Source organism: Cavia porcellus, unplaced genomic scaffold (assembly GCF_034190915.1).
Source record: "Cavia porcellus strain 051 isolate PalLab524CR breed Dunkin Hartley unplaced genomic scaffold, mCavPor4.1 scaffold_17, whole genome shotgun sequence".
Taxonomy (NCBI): Eukaryota; Metazoa; Chordata; class Mammalia; order Rodentia; family Caviidae; genus Cavia; species Cavia porcellus.
This window is the reverse complement of record NW_026947500.1, coordinates 43375173-43397461: the sequence shown is the minus strand read 5'-3', so window position 1 is coordinate 43397461 and position 22289 is coordinate 43375173. Positions and strand designations below refer to the sequence as shown.

The window sequence follows — 22289 nt, the reverse complement described above, 5'->3', positions numbered from 1 at the left end:
CAGAGCTTTTCTTACTGTCAGAGTTCTACGTGACAAGCTGGTGCAACTCAGTCTCCTGTGCTCTTTTTTTTTTTTGGTCTTTTTGAGACAGGGTCTCACTATGCAGTTCAGACTGACCTTGAACTCACTTTGTAGGACAGGCTGGTATCAAACTTGCAAGGATCCTGTCTCATCCTTTCAAGTGCTGGGATCACAGGCATGCGCCACCACACCCAGCTTTATATACTCTTGCAAGTAGCTTTTCTCCAGGCTTTTAGGAGATGCATTTAATTGCCTGCTCATAACACGCCACAAACAATTTGCCTTCTGAGCATTTCGAGGCAAATTGTCTTCTGGTGTCTTGCATACTCCCTTGTGGAACCATGAAGGAAGAAAAGCAATTTGTTTTTTTAACCTCATGATATTTAGACCTTGTGATGATCCTTAGCCAATCAGATTTACTTGGCTACTGGCTGCTGCTTCCTACTTTTCCTGATTATCTAAGAAAGCCTGGTATTTTTTTTTTTTTAAATTTGGTCTTTTTTTTTTTTTTTGTCTTTTTTCCTTTTTATCGGTACTAGGGATCGAACTCACGACTGCCTGCTTGCAAGGCAGGCACTTATGCCGCTGAGCTAAATCCCCAGCCCCCTTAATTTGGTCTTTTTGAGACAGGGTCTCGCTATGCAGTTCAGGCTAGTCTTGGACTCACTTTGTAGCCCAGGCTGGTCTCAAACTCGAAACGATCCTCCTGCCTCAGCCTCCCGATTGCTGGGATTACAGGCATGAGCCACCACGCCTGGCCAGAAAGCCTGGTATTAAAGCTAGGCATGGTGGCAATGCCTCTCATCCCAGCACTCTGGGAGGCTGAGGCAGGAAGATCACAAGTTTGAGACTAGTCTGAGCAACTTAGTGATTTATTGAGATCATGTCTTAAAAAAGTAACAACATAAGAAGAAAAGACAGAGCTAGTGATACAGCTCAGTAAGCACGACTTCCAGCCTGGGATGCATAGTGAGTTCAAGGCCAGCCTGAACTCATGGCAAGACTGTCTCAAAAACAAAACAAAACAAAAAAATAAATGGTACACAGTGCAAAACACATTTAAAAGTGATGTAGCAGGTTAAACACAGTGACTTACATTGATTTCTCTATTTCCTGGTCCTACCCTCTCCCTGCTTCTACTGCCTCCCACCAGTGTGTTCTCAGACTCCAAAGTCCCCCTCACTGCCTCCTCCCCTGCCCCAGAATGTAGCTCAGTGTGCCCTGGGTTCCATCCGGGAGATGAGGGAAAGACAGCATCATATTGATGTCCTTAGTATTCTCTATGCAGATTCCAGCTCACTCCCAAGTGGCTGTTCTTGGAGTACAAGTAGCCTTCACATTCAGTTTCCTGTCCCCGCAGGTGCTCTGAAAGGGACGCCAGGCTGGGCCGCTGTGCACACTCCAATGAGGCTGTGCCTGCCGCTCCAGGTAAGCTCTGGGGTCCTGCTGTTTTGGAAGAGAAGTCAGAGGACTCTTAAGTCTCCACCGATGTCTCTCCTGGGGACTTCATGGGGACTCTCATTGGGTCGATGAGCTCTTTTCTTGGACTAAATCCATAGGAATAATGACCACAATCATAATCGCGACATTTGTACCATGTAAGTCCACTTGCTCCTCACCCATAGGGGATGTGTTCCAAGACCACCCCAAGATGCCTGAAGCCTTGGGTAGTATCTTATAGATACTGTGTTTTATCTTATACAGATAATATCTATTATAAAGTTTGATTGATAAATTAGTAAGAGATTAACAATAGTACAAATAATAAAATAGAATGCTTACAACAATATACTGAAAGAAGCAAATGAAATGGTATACACTTGTTATCCCATCCCAAAATTCAGGAGACTGAGGCAGAAGGATCACCTCAAGTTTGAGGCCAACTGAGGCTCCACAGTGAACTCAAGGTCACCTTTAACTACAGAGAGGCTCTGTCTCAAAAACATAAAAACATGCAAACAAATGAAAAAATACTGTAATTAAAGTTACATTAATGTTTGCATGCATAGACATACTTATATAGACATACTTATTTAATTTCTACCAGCCTTGTAAGCAATTTATCAATTACATTTAATTAAAGAAAAAACATAATGTAGACTTAGAAGTTAAGGGTCCTGCTTTAAGTCACTTAGTTAATAAGTAGTGGAACTGGGATTTGAAATACTGGCAGAGTGAGAAGTTCCTTCTCAGCCTTCTTGTCCCATCTCCTGTGACTTCTCCTCTGAGTGAGAGGTCCCTTGCTAGCCTCAGATGGTACAGGACCCAACACCTATACTCTTGAGTTTGGCATAGTGCTGCAAGTCCGTAATCCTGGCTATTGAGAGGCTGTGGCAGAGGATCATGTGATCCCAGGTGTTTAGGGTCAGGCTGTACAACACAGCGAGACCCCATATGCGATCCTGGCATGGTGGTGCACACATGTAATCCCAGCACTCAGGAAGGCGAGGCAGGAGGATTGCAGCAAGTTCTAGGTCAAGCCTGGGCTACACAGTGACTTCTAGACCAGCCTGAACTACATTGCGAGACAGAACAAAACCAAAGAGACCACATGTGAAAAAAAAGAAAGGAGCCGTTCTTCTTCCTTTCCCTTGTATCAGTGCCAGCTAGAAAGTGGTGAGTACTCCCTGCCTAGTGTCTCTCTTTCCTCTAGGTGAAGGACTTCATATCAGCTATGCCATCGGAGGGCTCCTTAGTGTTCTGCTGGTTTTGGTGGTGATTGCGGCTCTGATGCTCTACAGGTAATGTCAGCTCTGCTCTTGGTTCTTGTTAGCACATCCGGGACCCTCAAAGCCCCACAGTTCACTGAACTGACCTCTGAGCAGCCTGTTTTGAGGTTGGCTCCCTGGTGGAGCAGCAGAAGGGACACGGGAAGCCTCAACTCTTGCTCTTCTTGACAGGTCACAGCCCAAGTGCTTCTTTCATTTAATGATCCTAGCAAAGCAGCCCCTGGGGTTTGTATTCCAGGCCAGGGAGCCAAGGGGCCAGAGGACATTACCCAAGGTCACACAGTGGGAAGCCAAGCTGACTGTAGCATCTTTGTTTTTTCCGTACTCCACTCTACACCCAGCCAGTGGGAATTAGAAATAATTTCCCTTCACACAATCGCACCCTTTACTGCTGTAATGGTTGACAGCATGACTCAATAGTGATCATCCTGAGGCGATAGAATGTGTCATTTTCAATTTAGGATCTTCTTGTGTGCCTCTTTCTTTATATTCTTCCTCAAACCCTTTAAATATAGCTTACAGCAAAAATGCCTGAATGTTGCTGCTCATAATAATAATAATATTCACTTTCCATTTAATGGATATATGCATTGCTACAGCAACCTTGTAACACAGCTAATAACTATTCCCTGCTTTACAAGTCAGAATCGGAGGCTCAGAAAGTTTGGATTATGTTTACCAAGATCTCAGCTAGTAAGTAGCAGAGGTGAAATTAAAATAGAGATCCCTTTTGGTTATGAAGCTCAGTGTATTACTTATCCATATCAGCATAACAAATAACTCTAAAATGTAGCCACTGAAAATAACAACAACTTATGATCTCACAGTATGTGGGGGTAGGAAATCTGGAGGCAGCTTAGCTGGATATCTCTGCCATGAGGTCTGATCTGGACTCCAGGTACCAGCTCGGGTCACCATCTCATCTGAATGCCTGACTGGGGGAAGGGCTGCCTTGCAAACACAGCCACATAATTGTTGGCAGAATCCAGCTCCTCCCTGGCTGATGGCATAAATCCTTGCCTCCTGGACCTTTATTTCCACAGGACAATTTATACCCTGAGAGCTTGCTGGTCCTAGAGCAAAAGCAAAGGCAGAACCGAGGAGACATAATCTAAAACGGAAGCCAGTTTCTTTGTAACCAAATGTAGCAACCATCAGTTTTGCAAAATTTTTTCTTTCCAAGTGGGTCACAGGTCCAGCCCCCATGCCAAGGAATGGGATTCAGAAAGTGTGAACACCAGGAAGCAGGAATCCCTCCCATTTACACAGAAACTTCTTTCCACATTCAGCTTGTAAATCTCCCAGGTGTTACCCCTTAAAGATCTGAATAACTTCTCATCTTTCCTCCCAAAGACACAAAAAATCCAAGTTCACTGATCCTGGAATGGGCAACCTGACCTACAGCAACCCTTCCTACCGAACTTCTACTCAAGAAGTGAAAATTGAAGCAGTCCCCAAACCAGCCATGTACAATCAACTGTGCTATAAGAAAGAGGTACAAATGGATGTTAATTAAAGTTTTGGGGAGGGTAGGAGTAAATGACTGAGTGGCTCGGTAAGATGGAGTCCCATCTACCATTCAGGAAGTTAAAGAAAATAAGAATTGAGTATAATTTGGGTTTCTGGAATCTACAATCTTTGAAGAACCCTAATGAGAACAAGGTTAGAAAGCAGATCCCAGAAGCCTGAGCTCAGAAAGCAGAGAGTATGCAGCTCCTTGTCTGGCATCATAGTTCTTTCTCTTCTGGAATTGCCATTCCCCTGCAGTGAAGCCATGGACTCTTCTAGATGACACCTGACAAACCCAGAGCTTTTGGCCTCTCCTTTTCCAACCTCTGGTCCACATTGGTGGCACCTGTGGCTTGGAATGGCTGGTTTTCCATTACTCTTTCTTTTATCGCAAGGTCTTAAGAGACTTCTCTAAAGTTCTAAAGACTTACATGGTCTTGTTTTTTTAACTGCTTTCTCACTGTAGTGGAAAATTATTTGCTGAATGTTTAGTCATGAAAAATAGTCCTGCTTCAGCATGGTAATCCCAGCTGCACATCTGTAATCCTAGCTACTTGGGAGGCTAAGGCAGGAGGACCACAATTTTGGGACCAGTTTGGGCAATTTGGCAAGAACCTGTCTGAAAAATAAAAAGTCTTGGGATTCAGCTCAATAGCAGAGCGCTTGCCTAGCACATAGGAAATCCTGGGGTCAGTCTCCACTACTGGGAAAAAATACAATAAAAGTCCCCTTTCCATAAGGAATCTATAATGTGGGATTTCAGATTTTCCTAGTATGCTATCACCCATGCTTTCTTCCAAAACCCTGTGAGCTTTGTCAGTTATTCATTATGAAGACCCTAATCACCCTGCTTTCTGGCCTGTGTCACATAGTAACAGCTGCTCACTCATGCAAGGCTTTCTTGCATAATGAATGCGGTTTACCTAGTAGTCTTGCACTTTCTGGACCCAAGAATTCCTGTGTTTTACAAACTTTCTGCTACATACTATTATCTTAGAAGTAGTTGCTTGGGGCTGGGGATTTAGCTCAGCGGCATAAGCACCTGCCTTGCAAGCAGGTAGTTGTGAGTTCAATCCCTGGTACCGATAAAAAAGAAAAAGACAAAAAAAAAAAAAAAGAAGTAGTTGCTCAAGTCTTCTAAGATAACAATATGTAAATGTATCAACCAGTGATTTCTTTTGAAGTTGTATTTTATCTACCATTTTTGTTTTGCTTTTTTTCTCTAAATTAAAAAAAAAAAAAAAAAAAAAAAACAACTCTGCTACATTTCAAAAGGGAGCCTGCAGGGGTAGTGCAGATCCTTCCTTGTGTAATGTGTTTGAAAGACTCATCAAGATTCTTAGGGTCCTGGAGTGTTGGGTACCCCAGAAAAGAACCACAATGAGGGTCATCAGTTAGAAATAAAAACAAAAAAACAAAAATCAGCAGTTCAGTACATGGTTATTATGTGTTAGGCCTTGAGTTCCATCCCCAGCACCTCCAGGAACGGAAGAAGAGGAAATGAAAACGTGTGACCTCTTTCTTCTCTTGTCTGCTTCTTCCTCAGCAGCTCTTTCACCCCTCTGATAGCCTCTCACCCTTTCTCTTCTGATTTCCTCTTGATTTCAGGTACCTGTTGCTGTGTGTGTGTCCAGGGAGTGTTGTCCCCAGATTGCTAGTGCCACGTGCTCCATCTGTCCCTGACTTACCCAGCATGTCCCTGTGATGAGGGCTCTGAGTGGCCTACATCTTTCCTTACACTAACGGCAGCTTGGAGGGCGAGCTGGGTGAATGGGTGCCCGTGTCTCTCTGTGTGCTTCCTTGTGTGCTGTCTGTCTTCTTCTGCATGCTGGGGACAACTGTCACTCCCAGAGGGCAGGGGCCAATGTAAAGCACCTAGCTCAGTCTCCTGAATGTAGGGCCCCATAACAGTCTGTGGAATTGAGTTGTTACTGACATAAATCAGCAATTGCAGGTCCTATGCACACAACCCAAAGCTATGGCCCATTTGAACCCGGCTGTGGCAGTGTGTTGATTGGTTTCCTCCGGAAACCAGGAGTGAGGCTTCCCTTTGAGGAAACCATAAAAGGGGAGTACTGAGCAGAAATCCAGGCTATTGGAAAGATCCAGGGTGCTTGGGAATGGTCCCAGGGCAGATCCTGAGTAATCACCAAAAAAGATTGCAGGGTACAGGGCCTTCTTGGATAGACATTTAGAACCCAAATAAAAGGATTTTCTAGAGAGCCCTCCCATCTTTCCTCCTTAACAAAATTAGAAGAGATCATTAAGAGGAAACTAGCACATCAAGTAGTTCAAAGTCCTAAATAATGCTCACTGCATTGCTTTTGCCAATTGATTTTAACTGTATCAACCAGCATGATATTCCATTACTAAACCACAGTAACAGTGTAATGAAAGCTAGCATGTTTTACTGCATCTTGTGTCCAACACCCTAACAATTACCTGCTAGAGATTGCCTCATTGGACCATCCCAGCAATTGTTTGTGAGGTGTGGATACTGTTACTCTCCCCACATTGCAAATTTGGAGATTGAGTCTTCCAGACATTAAGTAATTTGCTCAAGATGACATAGCCAGTAAGTGATGGGTCTAAAATAGGAAACCCTGGTTCTTCTTCTTCCTGTATGCTAATGGCAATGTCATTGTAACTGCCTCCTCCTTAAGCGAGCCATCTGATCTCATTTCCCTATTAGTTTGTAGGAGGTTTTGCCCACACTTACCCCATCCACTGCATCATGAGATCCACTTAAGAGAACCAAGGAACTGATCATCTGTCTCCATTCTCCACACTAGGGTGGGCCCGACCATAACTACACCAAGGAGAAGATCAAGATTGTCGAGGGAATCTGCCTTCTGTCAGGGGATGATGCGGAATGGGATGATCTGAAGCAGCTGCGCAGCTCCCGGGGCGGCCTTCTGCGGGATCACGTATGCATGAAGACAGACACAGTGTCCATCCAAGCCAGTTCTGGCTCCCTGGATGACACAGAGACGGAGCAGCTGCTGCAGGAAGAGCAATCCGAGTGCAGCAGTGTCCACACTGCAGCCACTCCAGAGAGACGGGGCTCCCTTCCAGATACAGGCTGGAAACACGAACGCAAGCTCTCCTCAGAGAGCCAGGTCTAAATGCCCGCGGCTCCTCCCCGCCCGCCTGTTCCTTCTCCTCTGTGGACTTCCAGTTCTTGTGCTGGCTTATACAGCAGGTGCCCTTCCCGTGTGCTCATCTTCCTCTTCCCACCCCATTCCTGCTCCCAACCCCTCCATGGGAGCTGTTTTCCCCAAGTCCATAACTGCCTGGCACAAGAAACAAGGGTGCCATCGCAAGAATTGAGACCAGGATTCTACCACGAACTTCACCTCTTGCACCCGTCCCGCGCTCCCTGAAAGTGGACTCTAAAAATTCCTTGTCAGTGCAGAGCTCCACTTCCCCTTCCCTGGGCCACTCCGTGCCTGTCCCATGGCACCGATGCAGCTTGCGATGCAAGACTGCTCCCATCACAGCCAGCATGGCGGCCTCTCTGAGAACTTGCCCAGGGCTGGGCAGAGGTCTTGGGTAGAGAGTGGAGTGATGGATAGAGGCTGAGAGAAGGAAGAGCATGCCCAGCGGGTCTGGGCATCCTGGGAAACGTCCAGTGTCACATGTTGCTAATATGAAAAAGCTCTTGGGAGTACTTTGGTGGCGGCCTGGATATCCTGTCCATTGCTGGCAGTGGACAGTCTTCCAGCCCTAGGTGTCACTGCTTTGGCAGCTACAGATGCCAGTGAGAGGTGGGTGTGGCTCCCCTTTCGACCTCTTGCTGCGAAGTCTGGAAACTTTTCTCACTCAGATGACTGGGGTCCCTCGCAGGGCTGATAGCTATTTGAAGTTCCCTCTGGGTGCCATCACTGGCCAGTACCTTTCCTAAATCTTGGACGTCACCGGGTGGACAGCCAGTGGCTTCAGTGGAGGATTGAGCCCCAGGGGTTGAGTCTGACCTTCAGGTTTCTGCCACACTCTTCCCTGAGGCTGTGGTATTCCAAGGGAGAGATCCTGTCACACTCATTCAAAGAACTAGAAGTTGCCATAAATGGTCAGAAAGAGCAAGTAGAGACATGGGCTACCTGGGGACTGAAGAGAAACTTCCTGTGTTCCTTCTCAGCTGCTCAGGGACAGGGACAGAGAGCTTGTGGCTCACTGAGGTGATGACATTCCTCTTCCAGCTGTCTTCTCAGCTGGCTGACCTTTCCATGCTGAGAGGCCACCACTGGGTTCATGCTCATCCTCACCCAGCGCCTGTGTCTCAGGCTCGGGGCGGAGGAGTTGAGGTTTCTGCCGCCCTGCAATCTCTCCCTAGCACTGCTTCACTTTGGGGGTGGGAGGGACTTGAGTTAACTTTTTCTGACATAGCCTTATGGCGCCAGCAGTCTCCAAAGTCCTGTGATGAAGAGGGCTAGATGAAGACACACGGGTGAGCAAGGAGTAGAAAGGTAAAAGGAGCCACAGCTGGAGCCCTCCCGGCCCAGGGCAGACCTGGACCTCTCTACTCCCTAGGGACCAGGAGCAAAGGAGGACGATGGGGGCTGAGAAAGGAGGGGAAGGTTTTTAGAGGAATTTTCCTGATTTGAAACATCACTCTTGGTTATTAGAATGGAGAAATCAGCAACTAAACTTGCAGGTGAAAAAGAAGGCAAACATGCAGTCTTTTCTGGTCAGTTCTGCATCTGCTAGAGACAGAAGCCGAGCCCCTTCCCTGCCTTCCTAGCTGGGCCCAGGCCAGAAACAGTGCACCAAGTGGGAACAATGGGTGCCATTTCTAGGGCGAAATAGGGACATTTCACACTTGAGAAGGCAGTCAAAGAAGAAGCAGTTGAGTCCTTAAACTCACAGTTGGAAGGAGAGGAAAGTAAAAAAAGTGGCATTTTCTTGATGGAAAGGGGGAAAGTTTTTATTGCACTTGGGCTATTCAGAATGTGGAAAGGACATATTTGAGGAAATATCTATTTGAGCACTGATTTATTCTGTAAAAAAAAAATAATCTCTCTGTCCTAAACTAATGGAAGTGATTCTCCTGCGCTCATGTGTAATGGTTTTAACGTTACTCACTGGAGAGATTGGACTTTCTGGAGTTATTTAACCACTATGTTCAGTATTTTAGGACTTTATGATAATTTAATATAAATTTAGCTTTTCTTAATGATCTCGTCTGGCTTGGAGTCATGACTAATCCTGGACCTTCCCTGACCGGCTAGGGGATCCCATGCCATGCAAGACCACCTGTCTGCATCTTAGGTGTCACCCCTGAGATCTTTGAGGACTGGGGAAGCAGTGGCTAGCAATGAAGGCAGCGTGGGTCCCGATGAAGTCAGCTCCTCTGGCAAAGACCAGAGTTCACGGACTTTGGAGATCCCTAGAAGAAGGATGACTGGTAGGCTTCGTCGCCAGTGCCAACTGACTGGTTGCAGTGGCTGCCTGAGGTCCCACTGGACTCATGGGGAAAATACGCTGGCCATTAGTGAGATCTCAAGCCACCGGAAGGGAACGTTATGACATGTATCCCACGTGCCTTCTACTTCTGTTCCAGGTCTTTAAGAACTTTAGTGTCACAGAACTTGGCTTTGCCTTCCAATGATAGTCACTGGCAAGACTGATATACAAAGAAAAATCCAAGAATAGGAGCAAGGAAGGCTGATTTTTAGTCCCAGGTCTCCCACTATCTCTTTGATCTCGGCAACTTTTTTTTTTTTTTTTTTTGCAGTACCGATTGAACTCACGACCTTGCACTTGCCAGGCAGGCGCTTATGCCGCTGAGCTAAATCCCCAGCCCAATCTCAGCAACTTTCATAGGTGTTTCTGGGTGTGGATCATTAAGATTCTGTTTATTTCTTACAGGATGCCTACTTGCCAAGTGTGCCACAGGATGCCTCCCAGCACTCTGGGAGGCTGAGGCAGGAGAATCAAGTACAAACCCAGTTTGGACAACTTAGTGACTCAGTGAAATCCTGCCTCATAATTAAATAGAAACAGGGCTAGTGATACAGCTAGTGTAAAGGTCCCAGGTCAGTCAATCCCAGAGAAGGAGATAGAGTAAGAGGAAGAGAAAGAGATGACTTTTTTTTTTTTTTTTTTTACCGGTACCAGGGATCAAACTCACAACCACGCGCTTGCAAGGCAGGCGCTTATGCCACTGAGCTAAATCCCCAGCCCCAGAGATGACTTTTAACTCCTCCACTAGGCTGGAACTATGAGCTAGGGATCCATTCTCAGGTTCTCTGGATGTGATAGTGCTCAGTGAAAATCAGAAATCACGCTGGTCTCAGTGCTTGGTGCAGAATGTGATGTCAATGCTGAGTAGCTGATTTTCTAAATCATCACAATCCCTAAACTGGGCATAGTGGCATATTACCTGTAATACCAGCACTTTGAGAGGCTGAGGCAGGAGAATTGTAATTTCAAGCCTGGTCTGGGCAATTTAGTAAGTTATTGAGACCCTGTCTCAAAGGGCTGGGGATTTGGTTAAGTTCAAAGGCCCCAAGTTCAATCTCCAGAACCACTAAACATGCGTATACACACACACTGTCAACAGAATAATGGCCCCACTTACTCATTCATCTCATCTGCTGTGGGCCACACACTGCTGTGCTTCAACAAGAAATACAGTCTCAGAGTTTCAAGTCTAGCACCACCACTCTCACCACCTCCCTCACCCCCAAAGAAGGAAGAGGAAGGAGGAAAAAAAGGATGAAAGGAAGAAGAAAAAGAAGAGGGATGATGAAAGCAAGAAAGGTCAAAGCCTCTTGCATTTAAGTGATAAGAGATTCGAGCATAATCTATAGTGGATAATTGCCCCCATTTTGGTGAGTGGTAGGTATGCTAGGATAAAAGAAGAACAAACACTTCTTACTCTTCCACTACTCTCTTTCTTTCTTTTTTCATTATGCAGTTCAGGCTGGTCTTGAACTCACTTTGTAGCCCAGGTTGGCCTCAAAACTCACAATGATCCTCCTGCCTCAGCCTGGAATGCTGTGATTACAGGCATGGGTCACTTTGCTCACTACTCTTTAAAGCAACAAAATAAAAAGAGGAAAGGAGAAAACTCGAAGATAAATTGATAATCCCTTGTCTGGTTCCCTGGATGTCAAACCTAAAACTGATAAGGCAAATTCTAACTGGATATATATTTTCTTTTCTTTTCTTTTCTTTCTTTCTTTCTTTCTTTTTTTTTTTTTTTTTTGTCTTTTTTTGAGATAGGGTCTCGCTATGCAGTTCAGGCTGGCCTTGAACTCACTTTATAGCCCAGGCTGGTCTCGAACTTGCAACGATCCTCCCACCTCTGCCTCCCGAGTGCTGGGATTACAGGTGTGAGCCACCACACCCGGCTTAACTGGATAATTTTACAAACTACATTTCAAATAAAGTCTATGCCTTTCTATATTACATGAACTCACTTGTACCCAAGGTGAAAAGATTTCTAGCTCATAGGAACCTAACATGAACGAGTGCTTTCACTAAACCTAGGCCTGAAGGAAATAGAAAGGCAGTGACACATGGCAACTTAGATGAAGATTTGTACAGGAGTTGAAGCTGATCCCTAAACATCAGTGTACAACTTCAGTCCTGAGGCTGAGGCAGGAGGATCACAAACTCAACTTAGCAATTTAGCAACCTGGGCTACAAAGTGAGTTCAAGACCAACCTGAACTGCATAATGAAAAAACTCTGGGCAACTTAGCAACTTTGCAAGCTTTGCCTCAAACTAAAATAACAAGGCAAGGCGTGGGCTTTGTACTTCATTGTGAAGACCGTGAGCTCAATCCTTAATACCAAAAAAAAGTGTTGAGGGGACATACAGCTCTAACTGTGACATTCTGCCATTCAAAGGAACCTAGCAAGCTTTTGTTCTGATTTCTATTTATGGACATAATGATAAGAGAAATGTGGTGGAGCCCTTGCATAGGATGTGCAAGGCCCTGGTTCAAACCCCAGAACCACCACACATAAAAACAGTGCTTGGGTGCTTTTTAGGTTTTTAGGTTGAGAAAGCCTATGTCTTCTCATTTGATTAGTAGGATGCATGTTTGGGGATGTTTGAGGCAGTCTTTGTTTTGAAACATTCCTTTGCTTGCCCATTTAATTTCCCTGTAGAGCTTTCTTTGTTAACCATGCAGCAGAGGCTGGAGAGGTGAGCATAGGGAAGTTTTATTTCCAGCCAGAGCTCCAAATTCCAATTTTGGATGGCTTGGTATGGTATCAAAACAGAGCCAGACAATCCAATTAATTATGGGTCTGAGCTGAAAACCCAGGGTTTGGTTAGCCCCAAGCTATATAATCTGCTGTTTCATTTTACTGAATTTAAAGAGCCAAGAGAGTTGCATATCCTGCCCTTCCCTAAGGCTTCCCTTCTACCCTTCCAAATCCTGTTGATAGTCTCTGTGAGTCCCTATCTATCGCCCCCCACTTCCTCTGGGGCGGGGCTGATATTTCTGTGGTCAAAGTTCTTGGAAAGCCTGAATATTGGAGGCCAAGGAAAATAAGTTGGGGGTGGTGACTATTTATTCCTTCATTCAACCAGCACCTATCAAGTACAACCATGTGGACCTTACAGGCCTGGAGACCCCTGAGGCACAAAACCTGCCTTGACTTGCATTAGTGTTATCACTGTCCCCTGCAAAGAATAAGGCAGGGGCACTTGGACTGAAAGATGAAAGGAAGTTATCCTTTTGCCTGGTACAGTGTGGTCCACACCTGTAATCCCAGCCCCTCAGGAAGCTGAGGCAGGAGGATGGCAAAGAGTTTCAGGACAGTTTGCATTGCATAGTGAGTTCAAGACCAGTTGATTACATAGTGAGTGAGACCCTGTTCAAAAAAAATGAAATTCCTAGTCCAATTACTCAGCAGCCATGAGGTTGGACATTAGTTTCCTGCACCAGTTGTAAGAATGCAAGGTTCATTTTGATCTCTAATGCCTACTCCCCAGTTAATTCATACTCCTTATTGATGTAGCAGAATTATTGAGAAGGTGTTGGAGTAAACAACACACATACAACTCAAATAGATACACTGTGCCATGATAAAAGACGCTTGGCGAGCATTTGTAGAGCATCTGCTACGTGCAGGTACTGTGTTAGGTTCCTAGGGGACCCCACCAGACCTGCCACTCCCTGTGCAGCACTGTCAGAGCCCATCTACTGCTGACTGTTCTGCCCAGGCTACACTGGTCTCCCTGTCCCTAAATCCGGCCAGGCACACTCCTCACAGAGGGCCTTTGTGGAGCTGTTCCCTTAGCGGGGCACTTTCTTCCCTTAGATCTGCACTTGACGAACCTCACCTTCAAATCTTTGCTCAAATGGAATCCCAAGGAAACCTACCCTGAGCACACTTTGAAAAATTGGTCTTTCCAACCTATTCCTTTATCCTGTTTTATTATCATTTCTTTTCTTTTTTTTTTTTTAATTGGGATCGAACTCATGACTGCCTGCTTGCAAGGCAGGCACTTATGCCGCTGAGCTAAATCCCCAGCCCTCATTATCATTTCTTTTCCTCGCTGCACATATTGTTTCCTAGCATGATTTATTTATTTAGTGATTGATTCTTTTTTCTATTCTTTTTTGATACCAGGGCTCAAACTCACAACTTCATGCTTGTCAGGCAGGTGCTTATGCTGCTGAGCTAAATCCCTGGCTTATGTAGTGATTTCTATGTCCCTTCACTAATAAGAGCTCTCTAAGTAGCAATTTTTTTTTTGAGACCAGATCTTACTAAATTGCCCAGTTTGAGTTTAAATTTGTGATCCTCTTAGTGGGATAGGGTGACACGTACCTGTAACCCCAGCACTTAGGAGGCTGAAGCAGGAGTATTGTTGTTGTTACAGGCAGCTGAGCAAGTTAGAAATATTACAGACAGGCATACAGGCTAGGCCCTCAAAGAAGCTGGCGCAGAAGACCAGATGTCTGGTGACCTTGGAGGAGACACACACCTCTTGCTGTGGGCCAGATATCAAGACAGAAGGCAAAACAAAGGCAACCACACCCTTAAGTATAATCATTAGGGATTAATTATGGGTCACTTTGAGAAGCCAGGAGTCACCATCCCAACTCCCTATAAGAAGAATCACCTATCCATAAAGAATGCTCACTTTCTACATGACTCACTTCCTATTTGTCCCTGATTTGGTCAATTTTACTTGAACAATTAAACTTAGTGGTTAACCATAGCTCTGTCCCACCTCATGCCCATCTACCTGGAGAATTCCTAGGTTCCCCCTTTAGACCCACCTCACCTCGTGGTTTTACTCTATAAAAATCCCAAGAAAATACAGAATCTCTGGCAACTCACTCGGGACCCCTTCTGTCTCTCTCTCAGACAGTGGCTTTCTTTTTATCAATAAATATTTCTGTTCTTCACCTCCACTGTTCCTAAAATTCGTCCTTCAATTTTAGAGAACACAAACTCGTTCCAGACATATAGTAGGTAAGGAGTTTTATTTCCCCTGTGTCACTGTCAGTTTGAGGCCAACCTGGGCTACATAGTTCAAGGCCAGCCTGAACTGCATAGCAAGACCCTGTCTCAGACAACCAAACCAAAGCAACTCCCCAAAGACACAAAAACCAAAATTCTGTGATTCTCTTGTCTCTGCTTCACCAAGTATGGGATAACAGATACCATGTGTGACTGAGGGATTTTTGTTTTGTTTATTTACTGATTAAGATTTGGACAGTCCTTCTACACGTTAGGTGCTTAGTTAAACATTTGTTGAATGAATAAATTAATGGATTCAGAGATCTAATGCCTACTTCCTAGTAAGGCTACACCCCAGAATGGTCCAAAACAGAAAGAGATTTTATCATCTTGTTCTAAAATGCTCCATGATCCAAGTAGCACACTGCTTTTGTTAGGAAAATTCCAAGTTATCATCATCTTTTTTTTGAATGTAATCTTTATTCCTGCAATTTTTTGTTTTTGAGACAGGCTTTCACTAGGTAGTGCAGGCTGGCCTTGAACTCACAACGAGCATTTTGACTCACTCTCCTGAGTGTTGGGATTATAAACATGCACCACCACATCCTGCTGTTGTGATTTTTTTTTTTTAACATTCTATGTATTCATATAGAATGAGTGGCTCACTATGTAGCCCTATGTGGCCTCAAACTCTCAAGTGCTACGATTACAGGCATGCCCCACCACACTGGGCTATGCCTAGCAATATGTAAATAAAGTAAATATGCCAATGACCAATGACTGAAGACTATTTCTAATATCATTCAATAGCTTTTTAATTTTTGGTGCTGAGGATTGAACCCAGGGCCTCCCACTTGCTAAACAAGCATTCTTCCACTGAGCTGAGTCTCCCAGCTCCTCTGTTTATTTTTTAAAATTTATCGGTACAGTTTAGATATACATAATGATCATATTCATCATAGTGAATATACCTGAATATGAATATCTTGATTCCTCTTTTTTTCCCGATCCCCTGACTATTTCTATTAATTCCTCAACCATTCCTCAAAGGTTACTGCTTGCTTTGGTTGGTTCCTGTCTTTCCCCTACCTGTGGATCTGTCCTGTCTCCCAACTTTGCACTCTTTCCATTCTGTCTTCCGGGCTGTGTGCTCTCATCCACCCTAGAGAAGTGACTCCCAAATGAATAGCACTTGAGCCTTAATCTCTTCTCCCAGCTTCCATCCTGTATTTTGCAGACCTGCTTAGATTCCATTTGAATACCTCACTGGCACACACAAGTAAACAAGTCTAAAACCAGACTCCCTGACTTCCCCTTGTGACTAGCTCCTCCTGACTTTTTATTTCCATTGGGGCAATCGCTGCCCTCCCAGTCCCTGGCCTCCAATCTTAGCCCTGTCTCTGACTCATTCCCCTAAATAAGACTCAACCCCTCCTTTGCACCTAATCTAATTGCTTGCCAACTTCTTTTGACTTTCCTAATGGGTTCTCATCTTTTTCATGCCATTATCTCATCAGACTCTGAACTGAGCTTCCAACTTTTACCCATTTTAAATGATCAAGCTAATTAATTGCCCTAAAGTACAATTTGGATTTTTCTCATTTTATTTTGGTACTGGGAATCGAACTCAAACCTTGTGCTTCCCAGGCAGGCACTTGTGCCACTGAGCTGTACCCCAGCCCTGCACAATTTAGATTTTTGTCACTTTCTTGCTCAGAAATCAACAGCTCCCAGGTAGCTACTTAATAGAGTATAAACTGCTTACCTTGCTTGGTATTTAAGACTGCAAGAATTGCTCCTAACTTTGTCAATCTTGTGTCTATTACTTCCTAATGTAAATCTTGCCCTAAATCAAATCTCTATACCCAATCCTACATATACAATGCACTTGCTCTTACATTTCCTTCTGCTAGACAGGCTTTATGAAAAAAAAAAAAAAAAAAAAGCAAAGTGTCAGTGGTAAAAAATTTCGTTTTTTCCCTGGTAAGTCCACTCCTATTAAATGTCTTATAATTAATGTTTTAATCATTTTCAAGCATGTACACACACATACATTTATAACCATATATAATAAAATCATTAAACGTACACTTTTATACAACTTGCTTTTTTAATTAACAATAAAATTTGCATTTTTCTACTTCTGCACATATAGATTACGGTCTTTTAAAAAATATTTGCATAAAAAATATTTGCATAGTGTTTTACTGAGTGGATATTTCACAATTTATGCAAAATTTCCCTCTTGATGGGCAAGCAATTTTCAGATTTATTTTTCCTATCTTTAGAGCTTCAGTAAACATCATTGAATATTTTCCTTTGCATACCTGTGTAGATCTGTAGAATAATGTATAACAGTGGTATTACTGGGCCACATACATTTTACTTTTTTTTTTTATCGGTACTGGGGATTGAACTCACGATCACTTGCTTGCAAGGTAGGTGATTATGCCGCTGAGCTAAATCCCCAGCCCCACATTTTACATTTTAATAACTGCCAAATTGTCTTTCTAAAAGTTTGTATCAATTGACTCTTATCAACAGTGAGTTTGAGCATCGATTTCTTCAAATCGTACCAAAAGTTGTTGAACATTTTCATCTTTGCCAATTTGATAAATCAAAGTGAAATAAAACACAAAGAAGTAATTGTTTACTTACTTTCAATCATCTTCTCCCCATCTTTTAGACTGTCGAAATGCTACAGTCTTTAATAACTCAGGTTAAAAGTCCACCCTCTCCACAGATATACTCCATTAAATGTCTCCTTTTCTAAGCATCTAGGTTTTCATTTAGATAGTTCTCATATTGCTTTGAATACTAGTAATCAGTTTATATCTTTTATTCCTCAGATCACTGTATAGATGGTAAAATCCCTTGGAATGAAAGTCCTAATCTGATTCATAGGAACATTGAATGTAGAGCTAAAGAATAATGAACCCGTTTCATTTTAGAAAAAGCACTAGTAGGGGCTGGGGATTTAGCTCAGCGGCATAAGCGCCTGCCTTGCAAGCAGGCAGTCATGAGTTCGATCCCTGGTACCGGTAAAAAAGGAAAAAGCCAAAAAAAAAAAAAAAGCACCATTAACCATTTGCAGAATGTATTTACAGTTAATAATGACCTTTTCCATTCAATTTGCTAAATTCTAACATTGAGCTTGTATGGAAAATATCTTTTCTTCTTTTTTCATGGAAGAAACAATGCTAGATTTACTGAGAAATTTGTTCGAAACAAGTCCAAGTCTAGAATCCGTGGTCCAGACTTCATTCATTGCTCCTCCTCCTCCAGTACATTCCACCGGCCTCTCTCACTACATTTAGCTGCACAGCAATATTTGATGAATGCAAAGACTCAAAAAAAAAAAAAAAAAAAAGGTGCTGGCAGCACCTTAAGTACCTATAATTAAAACAAATAAGCTAATGAGTGGGGATGCACTACTCTACACATACCTCTCTTCTTATGGGGGTGGCTGACGGCTTCTTTTCTAGCCAGTTGGCATCCCACTTGAGCTCTAAGCGCCAGGTCCCCAGGGAAACGCAGTTCCGCGCTGTCCCTTTAAGGCTCCGGGCGGCGCGTGCCCACTGTCCTTTCAAATGGACCAATAAACGCGTGATGGGCGGTCCGTAGGGGACCAATCATCAACGAGGACACTGCGGGGTGTGCGGCGGCCCAAGCGGTTTCAAACGGCTTAGAGCAGGCCTCTCGGTTCTGACCCGCCTGAGGTGAGTGGGTGGTGGGCCTGACCCGGCCGCGGAGGTCCTCGGAGCCGGGCTTCGAGCGCGCGGAGGGCCCCCGAACGCTAGGCAGAGAGTGTTCGCGGACGCGCGCCCGCCCTGCCCCGCGGACCCGGCAGGTCTGAGGCGGCGACGCGGGGCGGAGGCCGGGAGACCAGCGACTGGCAGGACGGGGGGGCGTGAGCGCGGATGTGCGGCGGAGCGCGGGGCTGGGGTGCTGGGGGCCCGAAGATGCCGTGGCCGGGCGCGAGCAGCGGCGCGGAGGTCGCGGGCGGGGTGGGCCGCGCCTGGCGGCCGAGAGGGAGTGAAGCTGAAGCCCGGCCGGACCCGGGTTACAGGCCTGCGGGAGGCGTCTCGGCGATTATGAATGAATGAATTAGAGCTCCTGTGGCCGGGGCTGGTTGTGAAGGTCCTGTTTGTCTGGAGCGTGACAAGGACAGCGCCCAGAGTCTGCCCTCACACCTGTGTCCCTACCGCTTGCGATGTGAATGATTCCTAGCATCGGCGCTCCGCCCTTAACGCCTGGCTTTTTCTCCCAAAAGGTGTCAGTAGAGTTCAGGTATCTTCCAGCTCCGGCGGTTGCAGGGACCAGAGCTGTAGGCAGCAGCTGCAGGTTAAGCAGGCCTTAGTACTTTAACGTGGGGGCTCGCCGGGCTGGATTCCTACTTGGGAGCTCTTAGCACTTGCCGGCTGTTGAGATAGCCACTACTTGCAAATTTGCTAATTGCCAGGCAGAATTTAATGCGTCCCATTTCGTTTCTTACATAGGAAACGATGAATGAGATGCTGCTGAGTGTTGGAAAATATATGCGTATTGATGAATCTTAACCAAGTTTTTCATTCATCATTAATAGAGAGTGAAGTTTTTGCAGAACTTGCCCCAAATTTATGTGACTCTAATTTAATTCTCATGGGAACCAATGCATCTGGCCCAGATATGCCTGTCTTATATTATACATAATTATAGTAACTGAAAACTCATTTTTAGAAAGGTGAGTTCTTCTCTCCATTTTCATCACCCTGAAAAGTCCTTCTTTGACCTAAAGAGCAAATAAGTTAAGCTCCCAATATTGGAATCTTTTGGTAGGGGGCAGTTTTGGAGATTAAATCAGGACCTTTACACTGACACATTGAGCTACACCTTCAAATATCGCTTTTAATTTTTTTTTTTTTTTTTTTTAGTTTTGAGCCAGGGTCTCCATAAGTTGCTAAATTGTCCAGGCTGAGCTTGAACTTGGAATCCTCTTTCTTGTCTCAGCCTCCCCGAGTGCTGAGTTTAACAGGCATGTGCTGTATCCTTGGCTTGCAACTTTTTTTGGGGGTACCCAGGATCGAACTCACGACTTCATGTTTCCCAAGCAGGAACTTAGGCTGCTGAGCTAAATCCCCAGGCCCTGAAACTTTTCATAAGTAACTGGATAAACTGTAATGTTATGAAATTTAACGATTTAGATGAAAGTGAAATCAGTTTAATGAAACTTAGTTGGTAAATTTGTGAGAAAAAAATTTAAAGGCCCTTCACCTAAGATATATGAACACGGTATTCCATAAGCATTATGCCGTATACTTTTATTTATTTACTATTATAATGATGATTATTATTATCATTTGGTCTGCTATGTATTTGTATCCTGGCTTTGAACACACTGTAGTACAGGTTGGCTTCAAACTTGAGGTGATCCACCTGCCTCAGCCTCCCAAGTGCTGGGATTACAGGCATGTTCCACCACACACAGCCTCTATTCACTGTTGTTTTAAAGTTTTCACTATTCACTATACTTTTAACATTTTGATCATCAATTTTGAATTACGACTAGTAGTATGGTAATTTAGTGTTATGCAACTGACAGTCCAATTTTACCTGTAGAGTTTTATTTTAGCATAGTTTTAATTACACTAAATAAAGCATCTTAATGGTATGCACATCTGCCTGTTTTATGTTTTCAGAAGACAAAAATAAGTAACATCTTTTTTTTTTTCCTCCCTCCCCGCCCCGCCCCAATAAGTAACATCTTTAGCAATACTTTTTGGTTAGTGTTTAAAATCTTAGTGGGACTGGATGTGGTGTTGTGTGCCTGTAATCTCAATGGTTGGGAGGCTAAGGTAGGAAGATTGCTGTGAATTTGAGGCCAGGCTGGACTATGTAGTGAGTTCAATGGCAGTTTGAACTACATAACAAGACTCTGTATTAAAGGAAGAAGAAAAAAAAACCCAAGCTAAACTCTTAATGGGAATGAAAACTTTATATTCAGATTTGACACAATAGCTTCCTATCCATTCATTCAGCAAAAACTGATGTTTACTGGATGTTAAGCATTGTTACAGGTTCAGGGACTATGCTAGTGAGTCAGCAAAAGACAAAGCCCTTGACCTAAGGGAGTTTGACAGTTTAATCTTTCAAACAATTAACTGTAGAAAATTATAGTTTCAGTAATCCCTGTAGCTCAGTCTTGCTCCTTGATCCAAATGAATTCTTAAGTACTTTTACTAACAGACACTGATATTTACTGAATGCCAACTGGATGCCACATTTTATGTTTTTTAACCCACTCTTTTGCTTATACTGAGATATGAAAAATGAGTGACAGTCATGTTTTTAGTGGGAAAGTTCAAAATACAGTGTTTACTGTATGTAATAGTTGACACCTGTAATAGTGGGGTGAGGTCAAAGGCAAGCACAAGATTGAGATTAATCTCACTATGAGTGATAGAGTCCATGGTCTGTGGAGGGAGGTTTGAAGTTTTAAGTGATTCTTGTATTCTGACATGTTTAGTTCAAAATATATTACTTAGCTCATTTCTGTCAGACTGCTCTGCTTGCTTGATACACTTCCAACATATTAAAGTTTTGCTTTTTGGTCTGTGCTTTGCTGTCCTTTGGGTGAAACAAGCCACCCCATTCACCCTTTACTGCAAGCCTATGTTATAGACTCTGCTCAGGTCTTAGCTCAAATGTCATCTCCTTAGAGAGCCATTTTTCTAAGCTCTCATTTAGCCTTGTTGGTGACTTTTTCTCACTTTCCTCGATTTACCTCAGAGCGTTAATTGTTATGTGATAGTTTATTATTTGCTGTGTCAGTTTCCTTACAGAAATGAAAGCAGAGCATGACTTTTTGTGTTTGAGGGATTATTTCAGTACCTCAAACAATGTTTGGAACAAAACAGATGATCAGTATTTGTTGAACAAAAGTGACCCAAACCGACATAATCTCTACTTGTAAAGCAATAAAGCAATCTATAACTAACCAACTGGCTGAGTCTTTATATCTTTAGATGAGAGCAGTATCTCAGTAAACTGACTTGGAAATCTTCAGCTAAGAAAACTATAGAAATTATAGATTTGTGTTTGTCACTATATGGGAAAGTAAAACTGGCTCTCCCAACCTGTTTTAATTTAAAAAATTTCAAATCTCCAGGTTTTGAGGGGCACTAGTTAAATAAATGTATCTCTTTTGGAATTTGATATTTTTCTCATGCGTGGATTTGGTCTATGGGTTTTTGACAGGAATAGTACAGAGGTAAAGTATCATTTCATTTCATCACATATCAAGGATACATTCTAGCCACCTGATTCATCTCTCTCTCTTTTTTTTTTTTTTTTTTATTGGTACCAGGGATCGAACTCACGACGGTACGCTTTGCAAGGCAGGTGCTTATGCCACTCAGCCCCCATGATTCATATCTCTTAGCATTAACTTTGATTTCCTGAAGTAGTGTTTGTAAAATTTCTCCACTGTGAAGCTACTATTTTTTAAAATCCCTTTTCACACTTTGAAATGAATTCATAGTGTGCACTCTACACTTGAGACATGTTGGAGAAGGGTGGTCCCTGACCACTAAGGTAGAGTAGCTACATACTGTATGTA

The 22289-nt window shown here is 43.7% G+C and overlaps 2 protein-coding genes across 7 annotated transcripts in view; both read left to right on the top strand.

Moving 5' to 3' along the window:
- Lrp4 (LDL receptor related protein 4) overlaps positions 1 to 9435 on the top strand; it is a 50682-nt gene extending 41247 nt beyond the window's left edge. The window contains exons 35-38 of the mRNA XM_003465209.4: positions 1382 to 1449; positions 2675 to 2762; positions 4104 to 4245; positions 7052 to 9435. Coding sequence (XP_003465257.2) covers positions 1382 to 1449; positions 2675 to 2762; positions 4104 to 4245; positions 7052 to 7384 — 631 coding nt within the window. The 3' untranslated portion in view covers positions 7385 to 9435. The remainder of the gene's footprint in view (positions 1 to 1381; positions 1450 to 2674; positions 2763 to 4103; positions 4246 to 7051) is intronic.
- Positions 9436 to 18284: 8849 nt separating this feature from the next.
- Positions 18285 to 22289, top strand: part of Ckap5 (cytoskeleton associated protein 5) — a 100060-nt gene continuing 96055 nt past the window's right edge. For 4 of the 6 annotated variants that reach the window (XM_013147468.3, XM_003465208.5, XM_063227865.1 and 1 more), the window contains exon 1: positions 18285 to 18411. The gene's annotated coding sequence lies outside the window, so the exon portion shown is untranslated. The remainder of the gene's footprint in view (positions 18412 to 22289) is intronic. The other 2 variants (XM_063227862.1, XM_063227864.1) reach the window with 2 other exon arrangements.